The following is a 17,482-nucleotide window of genomic DNA, read 5'->3' as shown; positions in this document are numbered from 1 at the left end:
TGATCTCTTTTGCACTGGCTGTTTTTCTTCAGTTTATGACTTCACCACCGCACAGGGGACGTGAGCACTGTGTGAAGCCTTGCCCTAGCCTGGGGAGCAGGACCATGTCTCTGCCCAGACGCCTCCCCCACCCCGCCCCATCCCAGCTGACAACCCTGAGGGGCAGGGAGGGGAGTCTGCTTTGCTGTTTATGACTCCTGCAGCAGAAGAGGTCATTCATGTGAGTGGGGAGCACTGAGGATGAGCAGCCTGACAGGAGAAACAGTCCAGAGAACCGTTAGGGATGTGCTAGTTTGTGTTGTCTGCTGGGCATCCAAGTAGAGATCTTGGAGAGGATGTGGAGTAAGGGATTGAAGGTAAGAATTTGCAGGTCATCAGTGTTGGTATTTAAAGATGAGACTAGATCACTAGGAAATCAGATAGGTTGAAGAGAGAAGGGTCGTGATGGAGCCCTGGCGCTTGCCAGCGGAGGATGGAGGAGGAAGAGCTAGCAGAGAGAAGGCTGGAAAGCGTGGTGGGAACCACAGGTCGTGGACGCTGTGAGTGCTGGCTGCTATGGCTCACAGCTGCCAACTGGTGCCCCTCCACCCCCATTCCCACCCAGCAGCCAGCAGCCAAGGACTGCCACCAGGGGAGCACAGAGGCTGCCCCTTGCCTCAAAGCAGGGCTGCCTGTGGTGCACCCTGGAGCTCTCCTGGGATCAGGTTGAGTCAACTGGTCCCCAACCAACACTCCTTCCTCCGAGCACTCAGGAGAAACCACAGTAAACCATTAAGTGCACAAGAATCCCTTTCTCAGGCTCTGACTAAAGATGCCAAGTATAGAGGGTTTATTGAGAACTGAGGAACGCACCCTAGTAAATGGTAGCTAGCTATTGCTCCTTTTCCCACAACAAAACTTCCCCTTCCAGACAGCATGGGCCTCCCTCACAGTGGATGCTCTTCCCACAGCGGGAATGCTCTTCTTGTCCCCTGCTCCTTAGGGAAAGGGTAGTGTCAGACAGGAGGTGGCTGCCTCCTCTGTCGAGGCTCAGGGAAGTGATGAGAACACAGGGGCTGGAGGAGACCAACGGAGGGTCTGGGCAGCACAGAGGAGGGAGCTCTTAGTTCTGCCTACCGGATGCGGAGACATTGTCACAGAGATGGTGACACTTGAATTGCACATTGAAGGAAATCCTGCACCAACTTCAAGCCTTACCTCGAGGTCTGTGGGGGAGAGACCCCTACTTTAGCTCTAGTGGGCTCAGCTATTTGGGTTTTACAGCCTCTTTTCAGATCCATCTAAAGGCGCAGCTGTCTTCCTACAGCGTCACGGTGGCCTCTCATCTCAGGGGTTCTCCAGGCAGGCAGCCCTGCACAGTTCACTTTTCAAGCCAGAGCAAGTTGCCAAAAAGGAATGAAGAGGAAGACACAGGAATTATGTGAATCTGCTCTAAGCTGATCACATCTTTAGGCCAGCCAGAATCAGCCACCTTCCTAATTTGTCCCCTTCTTCTGGGGCTGCAGTCTGTGTTTTCCAAGGGCACGGCTGTGCCTTCTCTCTTTCAGCCCTCACAAGGCCTTGTGTGGGGTGTGTTACAGATGCCTAGTAATGACTGCTGGATCCCCAAGACTCGGATTTCTTCTTGGAGGAAATCATGAAGGCAGGTATAGTTGGTGGAGGCATAGAGTGGAACAGAGTCATTCTTTTCCCTAAGCCCAGTGGAGGAGACTAGGGAGAAGGAAAATAAACCTTGGTACGTCTTAGCAGAGCATGAAACTAAGACGTTCCAAGCTGGAGAGACTCCAAGTCTGTGGAGATAAATAAAAACCAGAAACAAGATAAATCATTTTACACCTGTTAGATTAGAAAAAATTTAAGAGTGTGGCATTATCGAGTATAGTTAAGATACAAGGCAAAGGTAAAGTGCTGATAGGGTATAAACTGTTCTGGTCTCTTTGGGAGCTAAGCTGGTGAGGTCTGTAGAGGCAGAGCTGCCCGTGTCTTGAATCCAGGTACCCCAAACTGTGCACGGGGAAGCTCGCAGTGGCCCCTAAGCAGTATTGTTCGTAAAGGCAGGAAGGAAAAAGGGAGGCAGCCTAAATATTTATCAGGAAGAGAATGAATAAATAAATTGTGGTATATTCACACAGTGAATATAAATTATTAGAGCTTTCCATGGGGGTGAATTTCACAATGTGACACAGACTTAAAAAATACACAGTTTTTTAAAGATTATTTATTTATTTATTTGACAGAGATAGCCAGCGAGAGAGGGAACAGAAGCAGGGGGAGTGGGAGAGGAAGAAGCAGGCTCCCAGCGGAGGAGCCCGATGTGGGACTCGATCCCGGAACGCCGGGATCATGCCCTGAGCCGAAGGCAGATGCCTAACAACTGCGCCACCCAGGTGTCCCTCTATCAGGTGACCTGGTAGAGTCCTTTCTTGGTCATGCAGCCCTCCCTGATGATATAAACTCTATCCAATAAGAAGATGTGTTATTTCCCAACAAAGAGGTTTGGAAAACTTCGGGAAGAAATGTGTAACTGTGTTTCCTGTGAGGTGCTCTAGAGAAACTGGGTTTGAGATAGTCATCCCCCAGCTCATCCCCTTCAGAACCATTCAGAGGCCCTGTGGTCCCCGGATTCTAGGCTCTGACCTCAGACCTGTGTTCTCTGAATTCTTTATTGTCTCTGGTCATTTCCTTCTTGGAGTTCTTTATCAACAACTTGAACTGGATGAATGCATGAATGAGGACTGGATTTATGGACATTTAAGTGAGAGAAATAAGATTATGTGGAAATAAAAGCTGAATTTTTTTTTCCAAATATGGTCAGGGTTTCAGTGGGCTTAACAAGAAAAACTTCTCCCACTCAGAAAGAACAAAGACAACTGAATTAAAAAGGGGCAAAGGATTTGAATAGACATTTCTCCAGAAAAGATATACACATGCCCAATATACACTTGAAAAGATGCTCAACATCATTAGCCATCAGAGAAGTGCAAATCACAACCACTTCACATCCACTAGGGTGGCTGTCCTAAAGAAGACATGATAGCAGGTGTTGGAAAGAAATGTGGAGAAATTGGAACCTTCACACGCAGTGGTGCTAGTAGTATGTGTAAGGAGAACGTAAGTTGGTGCTGCCACTTTGGAAAACAGTTCCTTTAGAAGGTAAACATAGAATTATCATTCGACCCAGCAATTCCGCTCCCAGGCATATACCCAAGAAAAGAAAAACCTGTGTCCATAAAAAAATTTGTACAGGAATGTTCATAGAAATATTATTTGTAATAGTCAAATGATGGAAACAACCCAGATATTTATCAGCTGAGTGGATGGACACAGTGTGAGGTATCCACACAATGGAATATTATTTGGCCATGGAAAGGAAGTAAGTCCTGTTACATGCTTACAACATGGATAAACCTTGAAAACATTATGCTGAGTGAAAGAAGCCAGACACAGAAGGCCACATATTGTGATTCCATTTGTATGAAATTTCCAGAATAGGCAAGTCAGTAAAGACAGAAAGAAAATGAGTGATTGCCTGGGGCTGGAGGTGGGGGGTATTGAGGCGTTGATGAAGGTGTTCTAAAATTCATTGTGATGGTTGCACAGCTCTGTAGAGACAGTAAAACCATTAAATTGTACATTTTAAATGGGTGAATTGTATGGTATGTGAGTTTTGTCACAAGCTGGTACCAAAAACGAAACCTTATTTGAACTAATCTTAACTTGATTTTTTTAAAAGATTGCGTTTATTTATTTAAGAGAGAGATAGAGAGATAGAGAGCAGGAGTGGAAGGGAGTGGGGTGGGGAAAGGGAGAAGCAGGGAGCAGGGAGCCCCATGTGGAGCTCGATCCCAGGAGCCTAGGATCATGACCTAGCCGAAGGCAGATGCTTAACCGACTGAGCCACCCAAGTGCCCCTTATTTGAACCAATCTTAACATCTTATTATTGAGAGAGAATATTCTAAAATTCAACAGAAATGTGGCTAATCCTCATTCAGAAATAGTTCAGTTTAGAAAGATTTGTGGAATGCCTACTGTGTGCCTGACACAGTGCTGGGCTCCAGGAACATGAAAGCAAAGTTCTCAGGTGATGAGGAACGAGATGTTTGAGGGAGTAAATGCAGGGTGTGAACAGTGTGGAAGGTACTGGGGTAGTGGCAAGAGGGAGTGGTTGGAATGTCAGGGAAGGCCTTACCACCAGGGTCAAAGGGCAGAGGGGTATCTTAGGCCAAAGGGGCTAAGAAGTGTGTGGCGGTGGTGACTTTTTAGGTACAGAAGTGGGTGGGGAGTGCAAGCAGCAGGAGGTGGTCCTGGGAAGAGGGACTGACTTTCCAACCATTTATCTTCTATCAAAGAAGAGTAAATACTGTGCTGAACTAGTCTCTATATTCTGGAAGTTTTAGCTCACACTTGAATAACATGGAGCTCTCACTGATTAGATGTTTGCTGTGTGCCTGGAGCCACGCTAAGTTCCTATCTCAGCATACTCCTCGCACACATTAGAAGGATGTGCTGCTGTGGCCTCATGGGCAGAAGACCCCAAGCCAGTCAGCAAGTTGCTCTGGTGAGTGGCAAGGCCAGGACTCCGGTCCAGAGCCTGCACGCCCCCCAGAGCACTGCCCGGCCCTTTGTGCTGCTGGGCGTCAGTCTGGGAGACCGCCGTGCATGTGGGGTTTCTTCCAGCTTCCATTTCAAGATACTTTTGCTTCTTTGTTAGAATGACTAAGTGTATCTAAAATTCATATCATTTCTAAAACTCATTTTGTTTTACTAAATGTATCTAAACTTAAGCTGGCACAATTGAACTTATTTCTGTTTCACTTAACAAAAATTACAGAATAAGAAAAACTGAACGGTGAGAATCACAGGTATTTATTACTTGAGCTATTTGTATTGAGGATTCACTCAAATTACATTCTTTGTAAATTTAGAAAAATACTTCCAAACATTGGTGATACTGGTCATTCACTGAGGTGGTTTCCCGTATATTTCTATAAAATATAATTATATTTGTTTCTCCCAACACCACTTAAAAGGTTTCTGCCTGAAAAGATGAACCTCCTTGAGATGGGTTAACTGACACTTGTTTGTTTTCCCTAAAAATAGATGGGGTGTAGGAAATGAGGTGGCTTATTTAGAGCATTAGATTACATCCCAGATAGACTTTCAGCAGACCTGCCCTATATTTTTAATGTAGATTTCTATACTTTTAATAGTCCTCAATAAGTATTTATTAATAACAACCATAAAATGATAGAATGTTCATCTAACATTGGAGAGAGTGACAGGTTGGCATTTTTTTGAATAATCAAAGACCTGCGTCAATATTTAGCTTATCTTCCTACTTTTTAGTAGAACACACCCTTCAGCTAGTGCCCGCAACACCCAAGTTCTTTTGTGCCCAGATTAAACTGGAGCCCCGTTTCCTTTCCAAAGAGAAGGGGAGCTCTGCTTTAGAATGCCTGGCAGAGGCTGAGCACCCTGCCATGTAATGTGGGCGACTGGACCCCTGGTTGGTAGTTTCTCAGCACTCTGGTATGTCCTGACGTTGCCAACTAGACTGGAAGGATTTGGAGAACAGGAAATAAGCTGCTGGGAGATAAGGCGGGCAGCTATGAGTTGTAGACGAGAGAGGAAATGAGAATTCTAATCCAGGGAAACAACATTAGCAGTTTGACTTTATTTTTAAACCAAGAATCATTGGAAAGATTTCTTTCTCTACTTTGGGGGAGCTACCCACCTACTCAGCTACACTGGTTAGAACTAACAGCGAAGGTGTGTGGATGGGGACAGCATTCCCATCCACTGCTGCATTTGCGCTGATCTAGAGGTGAAACTGAGTCTGTGAACCCTTTATTTATTCAACAACTACTACCGTGGTATCGTAAGACCAAGGAATCTTTAAAGTGAAAAATAACTAAAATTTTTTTGCCTTTGCCCTTTTGTGTCTGTGTCATGCTGTGACTCCACGGCTGTTTTCATGAAGAAGAGGGGTTTTGTTATTGATCTTAACCTAATATTCAGCCGTACCTGGCAATGGATATTCAGGGCAGAAACGCAAAAGTATAGAAAATGTGACCAACCTTTATTTTCTAAAATACGACACGTCGTCATCAAATGTTATCTATGGGGAAGGTCATAGCAGACGAATGGGCTCTGTGTTAACTTAAGGAAATAATTTAAAAACTGATCAGTTGTGAATATCATGCACTTATTTGTCATATTCCATCCTGTGGTGGCCATTCTGAAGTACGTGAGTGATGGTGGGTTTTAACAATGAGTGTGTGTCTTTAAGGACCAAATTGTAGCAGCATGCACGTTTGTGGATTGCAGTGCTCGGGCCAGGTCATCGCTGGATCTGAAAGAAGTTTATGAAGTTGGCCTCGATTGACTGTTTGGAAATTCTAAACTTTATGACACATTCGGTGTCATCTAAAGACTTTTGTTGTTGATGATGTTACTGTTTTTTTTTAAAATTAGATCAGTAGTTTAAATAGAGAATTTTATTTTTATTTATTTTTTAAATAGAGAATTTAAAAAACTGGACTTAAAATGAATCTGGGTTTGTTTCCCCCCCAATCCACCTGTGTTGAGGCCCCCTTCTGTGTATGTTCACAACTCTGTAACTGTATTTAGAGCCCTAGATTACGTCTGTTGGGTGAACTGAACTCCACGAGTGCAAAGACGTCTTAATCTCTATCCTCAGCACCTACAGCTCATAGTAGGGAGGCAGCCTCAGTGTTGGCTGTCGTTAAAATGCCTTTGGGCATTGAAAATAACTTTTGGATGTAGTTTTCAATAACCTTTTATGGTTCAAAGGTATAATTGAATAAGGGTCGTAACTTCTAATTATATGTTACTCTTTGGCACAATACACTCAGAATTACTGTGTGTCAGTATTCAAAGATGAGCCTGCCTCTGTCCCTTTCCTCGGATGCACAGCTCAGCGGGGAGGCGTGCGTGTAAACCAATAGTTAGGGAGGATGGTGTAGGTGCTACACTTGCAGAGCTGTGACCAGAGTGAGGCAGCAGGTCCCGCGGAGAGAGAGCGGTTGGGGCTGCTGAGGGCGTGGTTAGCGTCTGCATCCTTGAAAGCGGACTTTGGCAGGGGAGCCATCAACGAGGTGAGATTTGTCTGGTGATTGCCGGGTCTCAAGGGATTGCAGCTCACAGCTGTTTTTGATTTTTTGCAGAGTTTTAAAAAAGAGCTACAATATCCTTACATTTCAAGGGGGTCATAGTTTCCTCTTGGATTTTATTATGCATCTTGCAACAAATGCTGGTGCCACCATGTGTGGCAGACCAAGGCTGGGGCCTGTCCAGCTCTCTGGTACCTGAAAATCAACTGAAAGACTTAAGATCAGGTGCGCCCTTGGCACAGGTTTGAGAAGCGACAGGACTTTTGTGTTAGTCTGTGGTTTGGACGCAGGTGGGCTTGAGGAGGGGTCTGGCCATTGCAGAGGTCCTTGACAATCTGTCCTTGGCCTTACTCGCTTGCTGTTTCAGAACATGGAGACACTTGACACTGGGGCTGCATGTTCATCACGGTTATGAAGTGAAGTCCTGCGGGGGGGTCGGGATTCAGATCTTTCTTATGCACAGCCGCTGTGCCCTGGCTTGTTAATGACAGTGCTTGTTTGACTGACACGCGCTAGTATACGTCTGTGCATCCGTGGACGTTCTGTCTCCCAGATGGACTTTCAGCTTCCCAAGTGTGCGGTCTGGTGTTCTCTGTCTGGGCATTGGTCATGTAGTGTCACACAGTGTGAACCTAGTAAGTACAAACCAAATGTCTGACTGAATGAATGAATTCCTCAGGATCGCCGACATAGGCCAGTCAGGTACTTGGGGAACGTTTCCCACAGTGAAGGCAGGGTATTGGTTTTGTGGTTCGTGGGCTCCCAGGACCACTTCATAGCCCTGTGTACTTACAGATTTTATTGGGCTCTGTGAGCCCTGCCCTCAGGCTCCTTGGGCATTTACCTAATCCCACAGACCACCTACTAGGGGTCCACCTCTTGGATGAGGGAGTGATAGTTGAGAAAGATGAGAGTGATTTGTCTAGGATCAGAATTTTTCAAATTAAAAAATTAAGTTGTTATACTCACAAATTTTGAAGCATATAATTTCTTCATATTTCCTCTGCGGTAAGTACTAAATAGCTTAGACATACGTATCAACTGTATTTTTTCTAAGTTGTTTAGATGCTGAACTGTTCCTGCACTTGTGAGAGGCAGGGCTTCCTCTCTTTTTTTGGCAATGAGCATTTTTGTGCCACAGTTTATTGTTTGCTTAGGTGTCTGCCATTTGTCAGGAGGCCTTGTCATGGGGTTCTAGTTCCCTGTGATTCTGCCACCTGTGGGTTGTGCCCTGTCCCCTCTGCTAATCCCCACACCTGCCCTCAGCCATTCATTCCCTTTGACAATGCCTTCTGTTTAGTTCTGAACTCTCATCTTTTCAGAGACATACTCCTGGCCCACTGCTTCATTCCCTGTGGTAAATATCTTCTTGGTTATTTTCTAGGTTGTGCTGGTGAGGTGGAATGAGCCATACCAGAAGCTGGCCACGTGTGACGCAGATGGAGGGATATTTGTGTGGATTCAGTACGAAGGGAGGTGGTCTGTGGAATTAGTCAACGACCGAGGGGCTCAGGTGAGTGGGCAGGAGTCTCTTCCAGTGAGACATTGCTGGAGAGAGAATGCAGAGCACGTATTCCAGGGCAAATGGAAGGTCCTTCCAGAAACAGGTGGAGTAGAAATAAATAAAAGTAGAATCCTGCTTTTCAATCCTCTTGAATATATCACTTGGTAAAAAGGGAAAGATCATACTTCTCTATTCAACTATTCTGCTGTTGTGAGAACTCTCCAAGTTTAAAGCTTTAATTAAATCTGTGAAATCATTTTTTACCATTCATTGTTGTGATTACATGTTAAATTTGGATCCTCTGAAGTGCTTATGGCATATCACTTTTTTGCTCCCTTTGAAAGGTACTTTCCCTGAGTTGTAATCTTCATAGTTCTCTCGCAGGGAGCTCCACACGAACTGTTCCCACAACCTACTCGTCAAGCTGAGTTTTTAACACTCTCTTCTGTCAGGTTTCAATTAGCGTGGCCACCTGTTGTCATCCCTCCGCTCTTCCTTTCTGATACAAATTTGTCTCTGCTCTGAGGAAAACAGGCGCTCAGGGACTCCCTGCTGAGCTATGCTATTTTTAAACCTGCTCCAGAGATTCTTCTGGTTTATGGTACAGATCTGGCTCTTCCCTCCTCCCCCTGTGACGATGGGCTGTATGGAGCTCCTCCTCTCATCTCCTATACTTAGGGACACAGGTCCCATCCCAGGGATTTGACAGAACTCTGGCTTCAGAACCAAGTCCTCAGGGGACTTTTTTCCGTGAGGGCTGTCTTAGACTGTTTTACCACTCCAGGGATGGTTTTCCTGTGTCTGCCTTTCTATACATTTCTCAGGAAATGGATTCTCACCCTCTTTTCTGCCATCTGTTGCTTAAATAAGCTATGAGCTCTCCAAGGTTAAAGATACAACCAGTGAAGTGACACAGAATTGCAAGGAACAAAGATACCATTAGCAGTCCCTATTACACTAAGGGCTTTTGCAAGTTGTCATCACAGAAGTATCTACCTCTAGGTAAAATAGAACATTTTCTTTTGTGTGAGTTCATGTATTTGGTAGAGTAAATGTGATAATTTTGACTGACTCTGAAAAGGCCTCATCTGTTTCCTGTATACCCCCATGGAGTGAGAAGAGGAAGAGATAGAACCTACCCTGTTGACTACTAGTCAGCTGTCTTGAAATAGAGCCACAGATGTGGAGATCCCCATGACCATGAGAAGTTCATGCTGCCTGGAGGGTAGACACCACTGTGGTCAAGAGCATGAGCTCCGGAGTCAGACCACACTCCGTGATTTCTTAATAGAAGATACTTATTCTCTGTGCCTCAGTCTTCTTATCTGTAGTATAGGGACTCTGAGGCTACCTGCCTCAGAGGATCACTAGGATGATTAAATAAGATTAAGTGTAGAAAGTACTTTGGACACTGTACATGAGAGCAGTCACCACGTATTGCTCTAGTGCCTGTAGTATTATGAGGCACTACGACCTCGTACCCCTGACCCCAGAATGTACCTGCCCTTAAATAGCAGCCATAATGTTTGGGCGCCTGGGTGGCTCAGTTGGTTGTGCATCTGACTCTTGGTTTTGGCTCAGGTTGTGGTCTCAGGGTTGGGAGGCTGGGCTACGCATTGGGCTCTGTGCTCACTGGGGAGTCTGCTGAGATTCTCTCCCTCTGCTCCTCCCCCAACTTGCATTCATGTGCACACTCTCTCTCTCTTTCTCTCTCTCTAAAATAAATAAAATCTTTAAAAGAAATAGTAGTCATAATGTCATCACCAAGATTATCTTCAGGCCTTGAGGCAGCAACACTTTGTGGCTTTCTGTGAAGTGGAGACTTCTCTGAATTCGTCTGTAAGGGTCTCTAAAATGCTCTAATTCTTCCATCCACCAGAGTGTGAACTCACTTCCATAGGTCCAGTGATTGAGTCAGACGTGTCTTCCGACTTAGGACGACTAAAGGTCTCTGAAGCATTGCTCTGAGAAAGACCACAAAGAGGAGCTAGGACAAACTCCGACTAAGTGCTTGTCATTTTCATGTGTTGTCTCTCAGTCCCCACAGGAACCCTAATGGGCAGGTGCCATTCTCAGTTAATGGAAGGAACAAACCCTGGTCAGGGAGGCTGAGTAAGTTGCCCAGGGAACTTCTTGGGTGGTAGAGCAGAATTTGAGGCCAGGTTTGAGTCCAGAACACTCTGTCACATTGTCCTCTTCCCAGACAAGACACTTTTTTTTCTTTTAGCAGAAATGCATGTATTCATAGTATATCCAGAAGAGCTCAGACTTCAGTACTGTTGGAGAGGCCAGCCCCACCAGCCAAGTGTTGCCACCACCACCCTGTTTTCTCCTGACAGCAGCCTGTCTGAGGATGGAACCTTCTGTCGTCTCCATATAGCAGCTGTGTGGTTTCCACTATCACCATATCCCTTAGCTTTTCTTTTCATTGAGAATTTGGCACAAAAAAGCATTTTAGAAACAAGAAAGAGAGGATGAATTCAGACCTGGAAGTGAATGAACTTACATGGACCATAGAACACCTGGTAGCACCTAGAATCTCACAAATGCCTATCCCTGCCATGTTCAAAACAGTAATCACTGTATCTGTGGTCTCCTCTAGATTGTCATATAATTTTGAGTTGTTGGAACTCTGATTCTGCACACCTGAAGCCCATTGAGCAGTTGTCGGCAGTAACCACGTCTTTCGCAGGAGGGTTTGGTTGCTTAGAGTTGTGTTGGCATCAGAGCTTACCTGACTAAAGAAACGTCATGCCCTGGAGAAGATGACTCATTGGTTGAAGAAGTAGTGGCTGTCTGTGCCCCTGAAACAGTACCTGGTAGGAGCAAGGACAGTTTTGTGGCTTGGACGAGGAGGATTCTTAAAATCTACTCAGAGAAAAATAATACTTTTTAGAGGAAGTGACAGGTGATCCGTGTTACCCAGCATGACTTGCACTGTCAGAAAAGGAATCAAACATTTGGCCAAAGCTAAGTGATGCTTTAACGGTTTCTTTTTCGGGAAATGATTATTTCAAAAGTGAGTCTGGAACAGTGCATGCGTTATTGTGTAAGATTAGTCACCAAGGATGGTTGTGCCCCGCACCGGCATTGGCCGTTGTGATGAACGCTGCCTCGGGCCGAGGTCTGACAAGGCTGGTGCTCAGACGCAATTAATCCACGTCTGACACCATGCTCAGTGAGGCAGGAGCACACAGCCTCTGCCACTGAAAGGGCTTCCTGCTTATTTTCTTTACAGCACCGGTTATCAGTTCCTTGTTCTTGTTTTTCCAGTTGTCGTATATTCTTATCACTCTGCGCTGACCTAATTTAATAAACCCAGTGAGTTCATGGAAACATCCTTTGTTATCATTTTCTCTGACTGCATGACTGGTGGTGTCTTGGGGAAGCTTCTTTTTACTGGCCATACCGTTCCACCCTCTCACCCTCTACTAGCATGTTTTTCTTTTTAGTACAAATCTCTTCCAAGATAAATGGGTTAGAATGCATGTAAATAAGTAGCATTACTTTTGCAAAATGAAAAGACTTTAAATTTTATTGCAGAATTAATGTGTTATGTCTAAAAAATGTTTTTAAGTTTCTTAAGAAAAACTAAATAGTGTAATTAGTTGAAACATAGGGTCAGAAAAACCAAGGCTTTGAGTTTACCCTACTAAGCAAACAACTTTTTTCTGTAACCTCAGACCAGCTGTTGAAGAGCTATGTGACAAATCTGTGCCATTGTCACGGTGGAGACATGCTAACCACTGAATACAAACCTGTAACCCCTGCTGGGAAAACAGCAAATGTTCATGTCCTTTTGGTATTTGTCCATTTAGTTTATTTTTATCTGAAATGTGATATATCCAGTAATGTCACCGATTTTAAAGAAAGTTAAACATTTACAAGTAAAAGCAACCTAAAACAGTTTTATGAATGAAAAGGTAGGCATAACTATAGAGATTACCAGGTAATCAAAGGTAATTAAAAGGTAATTCAGTGGGGGAAACAATAGCCTTTTTTTATTGAGATGTAATTGATACATAACATTATATTAGTTTCAGGTGTACAGCATAATGATTTGCTATTTGTACATACAGTTGACCCTTGAACAGCTGCAGTTTGAACTGCACGGGTCCAATTACACATGGGTTTTTTCCAACAAATACAGTACAGATAGAAGGGGGGTCAAGCTAAGATGGTGGCGTAGTAGGAGGACCCTAGGCTTGCCTTGTCCCTCGAACACAGCTAAATAATTACCATTCAAATTATTTTGAATACCCAAGAAATCAGCCTGAGAACTGACAGAACAAACTGTACAACTGAAGGGAGAAAAGAGGCCACATCAAGGAAGATAGACGTGTGGAGATGTGGTTTGGAGGAGAAACAGATTGCTGGTGCTGTGGAAGGGAGGGAGCCCTGGTCACAGAGAAAGGTGGGAGAGAGAGGAGTGCATGGGATTGTACAAAGAGAATGCTTCCCCAAAGCCATTGGCTGGGAAAATGAGAAAGTCTGATTTTCATGATTTTTTGCAATCAATGGGGCTCAAAGACTGGAGTTTTAGAGGTCATGGCATGGCTGGCATAGAGCCCTGAGGGTGATGCCCTACTCCTGGAGAGAAGGCAGGCAGGTAACCCGAGGCAGATGGCAGGATCTGAGGCTCACCTAAGACACACAGGGAGAGACTGTTCTCTCTTCTTAGAGTGCCTCTGTGAGAGGTGGCATTGCCTCTCTGGGACAAAAAGAGCCAGTGGTTGCCATTTTCCTCCCCTGCCCCTCAGCATAGGTTCAGAGACACCTCCTGAGGCTAACCTGGACACTGGCTCTTTAGCCTGCTTTGCTCCAGATGCCTTGGCCTGCCCTGCCCTCCCCACCCGCTCTGGTGTGACTGCCTTTCTGGGTCAAACCCGCATCATCCCAGCACAGTGAGACCCTCCACCAGAAGACCAGTGCAGGTCCCCATTACACCAGGTCCCTAAAGTTTGGAGTTTTAAAAGTCAGCCAGCTTGACTGGAATAGAGCCCAAAGTGCACTACGCTGCTCTAGGCAGGCAGGCAGGCATCCCAGAGACAGTGTGAAAACAGCGATATGAAAAACATGGACACATGAGAGAAAATTATTTGCTGTTCTGGGAGGATTTCCCTGAGAGCAGCAAGTACAGACTCCCCTCTCCCAGGACAAAGCAGGTGGCTGGTGCCATTCCCCTCTCCTGCCCCCTGCATAAATGAACCTCAGTAAACAGCACAGTGCCAACACTGGCTGACTAACCTGCTAACGCCAAGCCCTGCCCCCCGCCCCCACCCTTCCACTGTGATGGTACTGCTTTTCTTGGCCAAGTGTGCCTAATGACCAGCACAGTGGGCCGCTTCTCCAGAAGACCAGCAGAAACCCCGACACACACCATGTCTACCAATCGTAGAGTTCTGGAAGGCTTCTTTTCTATTGGAAGTAGCATCTGGTCTCATTTAACAAGCAGACCAGAGTACACCTACTTAAAACTCACCACACTCTGGCCAAAGTCCGAACACTGTCCATTGCAGACAAGGAGAACCTCTGTAGATGACTGACCTGAGGGATAGAGCAGCCAAACACAGCAGCAGAGCGCATACAGCACACACCAGAGACACTTCCCGAAGCACCAGGCCCTGGACATTATATAACCTCTTCTTCATAAAGCCATTACTCTCAGGAGCAGGAAACGTAACAGGATTTTCTAACACAGAGCAGAAGACAGAGACCTAGACAAAATGCCAGGATGGAGGACTTCATCCCAAAAGAAAGAACAAGAAAATGTCATGGCCAGAGATCTAATCAAAACAGATTTAAGGAATATGCCTAATGCAGAATTTAAAGCAACAGTCATAAAGATACTGGGCTTGAGAAAAGCTTGGACGACCTCAGGGAGACCCTTACCAGAGAGATAAAAGAGCTAAAAAACAAGCAGAAATGAGAAATGCAGTATCTGAGATTCTGAACCAACTGGATGTCATGACCACAAGGAAGGAAGAAGTAGAGAGACAAATAAGTGACATAGAAGATAGAATTACGGAAAATAATGAAGCTGAGCAAAAGAAAAATTATGGATCACAAGAGTAGACTTGGGGAACTCAGTGATTCCGTCTAACCTAATAACATTCATGTCATAGGAGTCCCAGAAGAAGGAGAGAGAGAAAAGGGGGCAGAAGGTTTATTGGAGGAAATCATAGCTGAAAATTTAATCTGGGGAAGGAAACAGACGTCCAAATCCAGGAGGCATAGAGAACTCCCATCAAAATCAACAAAAGCAGGCCAACACCAAGACATATTATAGTTAAATTTGCAAAATATAGTGATAAAGAAAAAAACCTAAAAAGCAGCAAGATGAAAGAAATCCCTGACAAGGAAAGACCAATAAGGGTAGCAGCAGATCTCTCCACAGAAACTTTGCAGGCCAGAGCAGAGTGGCATGATATATTCAACCTGCTAAATGGGAAAAATCTCAATCCACCAAGACTATCATTCAGAATAGAAGGACAGATAAAGAGTTTCCAGGACAAACAAAAACTAAAGGCGTTTGTGACCACTAAACCAACCCTGCAAAAAATATGAAAAGGGGACTCCTTGAGGGGGAATGAAAGACCAAAAGTGACAAAGACTAGAAAGGATCGGAGAAAAATCTTCAGAAACAACAACAACAAAAAACAAGTAATAAAATAGCACTAAATACATATCTGTTGATAATTATGCTGAATGTAAATGGACTAAATGCTCCAATCAAAAGACACAGGGTATCACAATGCATAAAAAAATAAGACCCATCTATATGCTACCTACAAGAGATTCATTTTAGGGCACCTGGGTGGCTCAGTTGCTTGAACGACTGCCTTTGGCTCAGGTCATGATCCTGGAGTCCCAGGATCGAGTCCCTCATTGGGTTCCCTGCTTAGCACGGAATCTGCTTCTCCCTCTGACCCTCCCCCATCTCATGTCTGTCTTTCTCATTCTCTCTCTCTCTCAAATAAATAAATAAAATCTTAAAAAAAAAAAAGATTCATTTTAGACCTGAAGATACTTGCAGGTTGAAAGTGAGGGGATGGGGAAATACTTATCATGCAAGTAGGAGTCAGAAGAGAGCCAGAGTAGCAATACTTACATCAAACAAACTAGATTTTAAACCAGAGCCTGTAACAAGAGATGAAGAAGGGTGCTATATCACAATAAAGGAGACTATCCAACAAGAAGACCTAATAATTGTAAATATTTATGCCCCCAACTTGGAAGCATCCAAATATATATAAAACAATAACAAACGTAAAGGAACTCATTAATAATAATACAATAATAGTAGGGGACTTTAATGACCCATTTACATCAATGGACAGATCACCTAAGCAGAAAAACAAGGAAGCAGTGGTTTGGAATGACACACTGGATGAGATGGGCTTAACAGATATCGTCAGAACATTTCTTCCTAAAACAGCAGAGTATACATTCTTTTCAAGTGTACATGGGATATCCTCCAGAGTAGATCACATACCAGGTCACAAATCAGGCCTCAGCAGGTACAGGTACAAAAGGATTGTGATCATATCATGCATATTTTCTGACCACAACGCTATGAAACTTGAAGTCAGCCACAAGAAAAAATTTGGAAAGACCACAAATTCATGGAGGTTGAACAACATGCTACTAAAAAATGAATGAGTCAACCAGGAAATTAAAGAAGAAATTTAAAAAATACATAGAAACAAATGAAAATGAAACATGGTGGTTCAAAACCTTTGGGATGCAGCAAAAGCAGTCCTAAGAGGGAACTATATAGCAATATAGGCTTACCTCAAGAAGCAAGAAAAATCTCAAATAAGCAACCTAACCTTACACGTAAAGGAGCTAGAAAAAGAAAAACAAATGAAACCTAAAGCTGTCAGAGGGAAATAATAAAGACTAGAGCAGAAATAAATGATATCAAGTAAATGATATCAAAAAACAGTGGAATAAAGCAATGAAACCAGGAGCTTGTTCTTTGAAAAAATTAATAAAATTGATAAACCACTAGCCAGACATACAAAAAGAAAAGAGGAAGGACCCAAATAAATAAAATCACAAATGAGAGAAGACAAATAAAAACTAACACCACAGAAATACAAACAGTTTTAAGAGAATACAATGAAAAATCAGATGCCAACAAATTGGACAATCTGGAAGAAATGGATAAATTTCTGGAAACACATAGACCACCAAAACTGAAACAGGAAGAAATAGAAAACTTAGACTGAGAACCAGCAAAGAAATAGAACCTGTAATCAAAAATCTCCCAACAAAACAAAAGTCCAGGGGCAGATGGCTTCACAGGGGAATTCTACCAAACATTTAAAGAAGAGTTAATACCTGTTCTGCTCAAACTTTTCCAGAAAATAGAAATGGAAGGAAAGCTTCCAAACTCATTCTATGAGACCAGCATTACCCTGATTCCCAAACCAGACAAAGATTCCACTAAAAAAGTGAACTACAGGCCAATATCCCTAATGAACACAGATGCAAAAATTCTCAACAAATTAAATCAGACAGTACATTAAAAGAATCATTTCCTCAAAATCAAGTAGGATTTATTCCTGGACTGCCAGGGTGGTTCAGTACTCGCAAATCAATCAATGTGATACACCACATTAATAATAGAAAGGATAAGAACCTTATGATCGTCTCAATAAATGTAGAAGAAGCATTTGACAAAGTACAACATCCATTCGTAATAACAAGCCCTCAACAAAGTAGGGATTGAGGGAAGATACCTCAACCTCGTAAAGGCCATGTACGAAAAACCCACAGCTAATATCTTCGTCAGTGGTGAAAAACTGAGAGCATTTCCTCTGCAGTCACAAACAAGAC

General features: G+C 43.8%; 1 protein-coding gene across 5 annotated transcripts in view; it reads left to right on the top strand.

Moving 5' to 3' along the window:
* TULP4 (TUB like protein 4) overlaps window positions 1-17,482 on the top strand; it is a 230,938-nt gene that overhangs the window by 140,168 nt on the left and 73,288 nt on the right. For all 5 annotated transcript variants that reach the window (XM_048225871.2, XM_057310918.1, XM_048225873.2 and 2 more), the window contains one exon: window positions 8,519-8,647. In XM_048225871.2, the coding sequence (XP_048081828.1) occupies window positions 8,519-8,647 (129 nt within the window). The remainder of the gene's footprint in view (window positions 1-8,518; window positions 8,648-17,482) is intronic.

This window comes from Ursus arctos, unplaced genomic scaffold, assembly GCF_023065955.2.
Source record: "Ursus arctos isolate Adak ecotype North America unplaced genomic scaffold, UrsArc2.0 scaffold_13, whole genome shotgun sequence".
NCBI lineage: Eukaryota > Metazoa > Chordata > Mammalia > Carnivora > Ursidae > Ursus > Ursus arctos.
The sequence above is the reverse complement of the archived record's forward strand: the minus strand, read 5'-3'. Positions and strand labels throughout refer to the sequence as shown.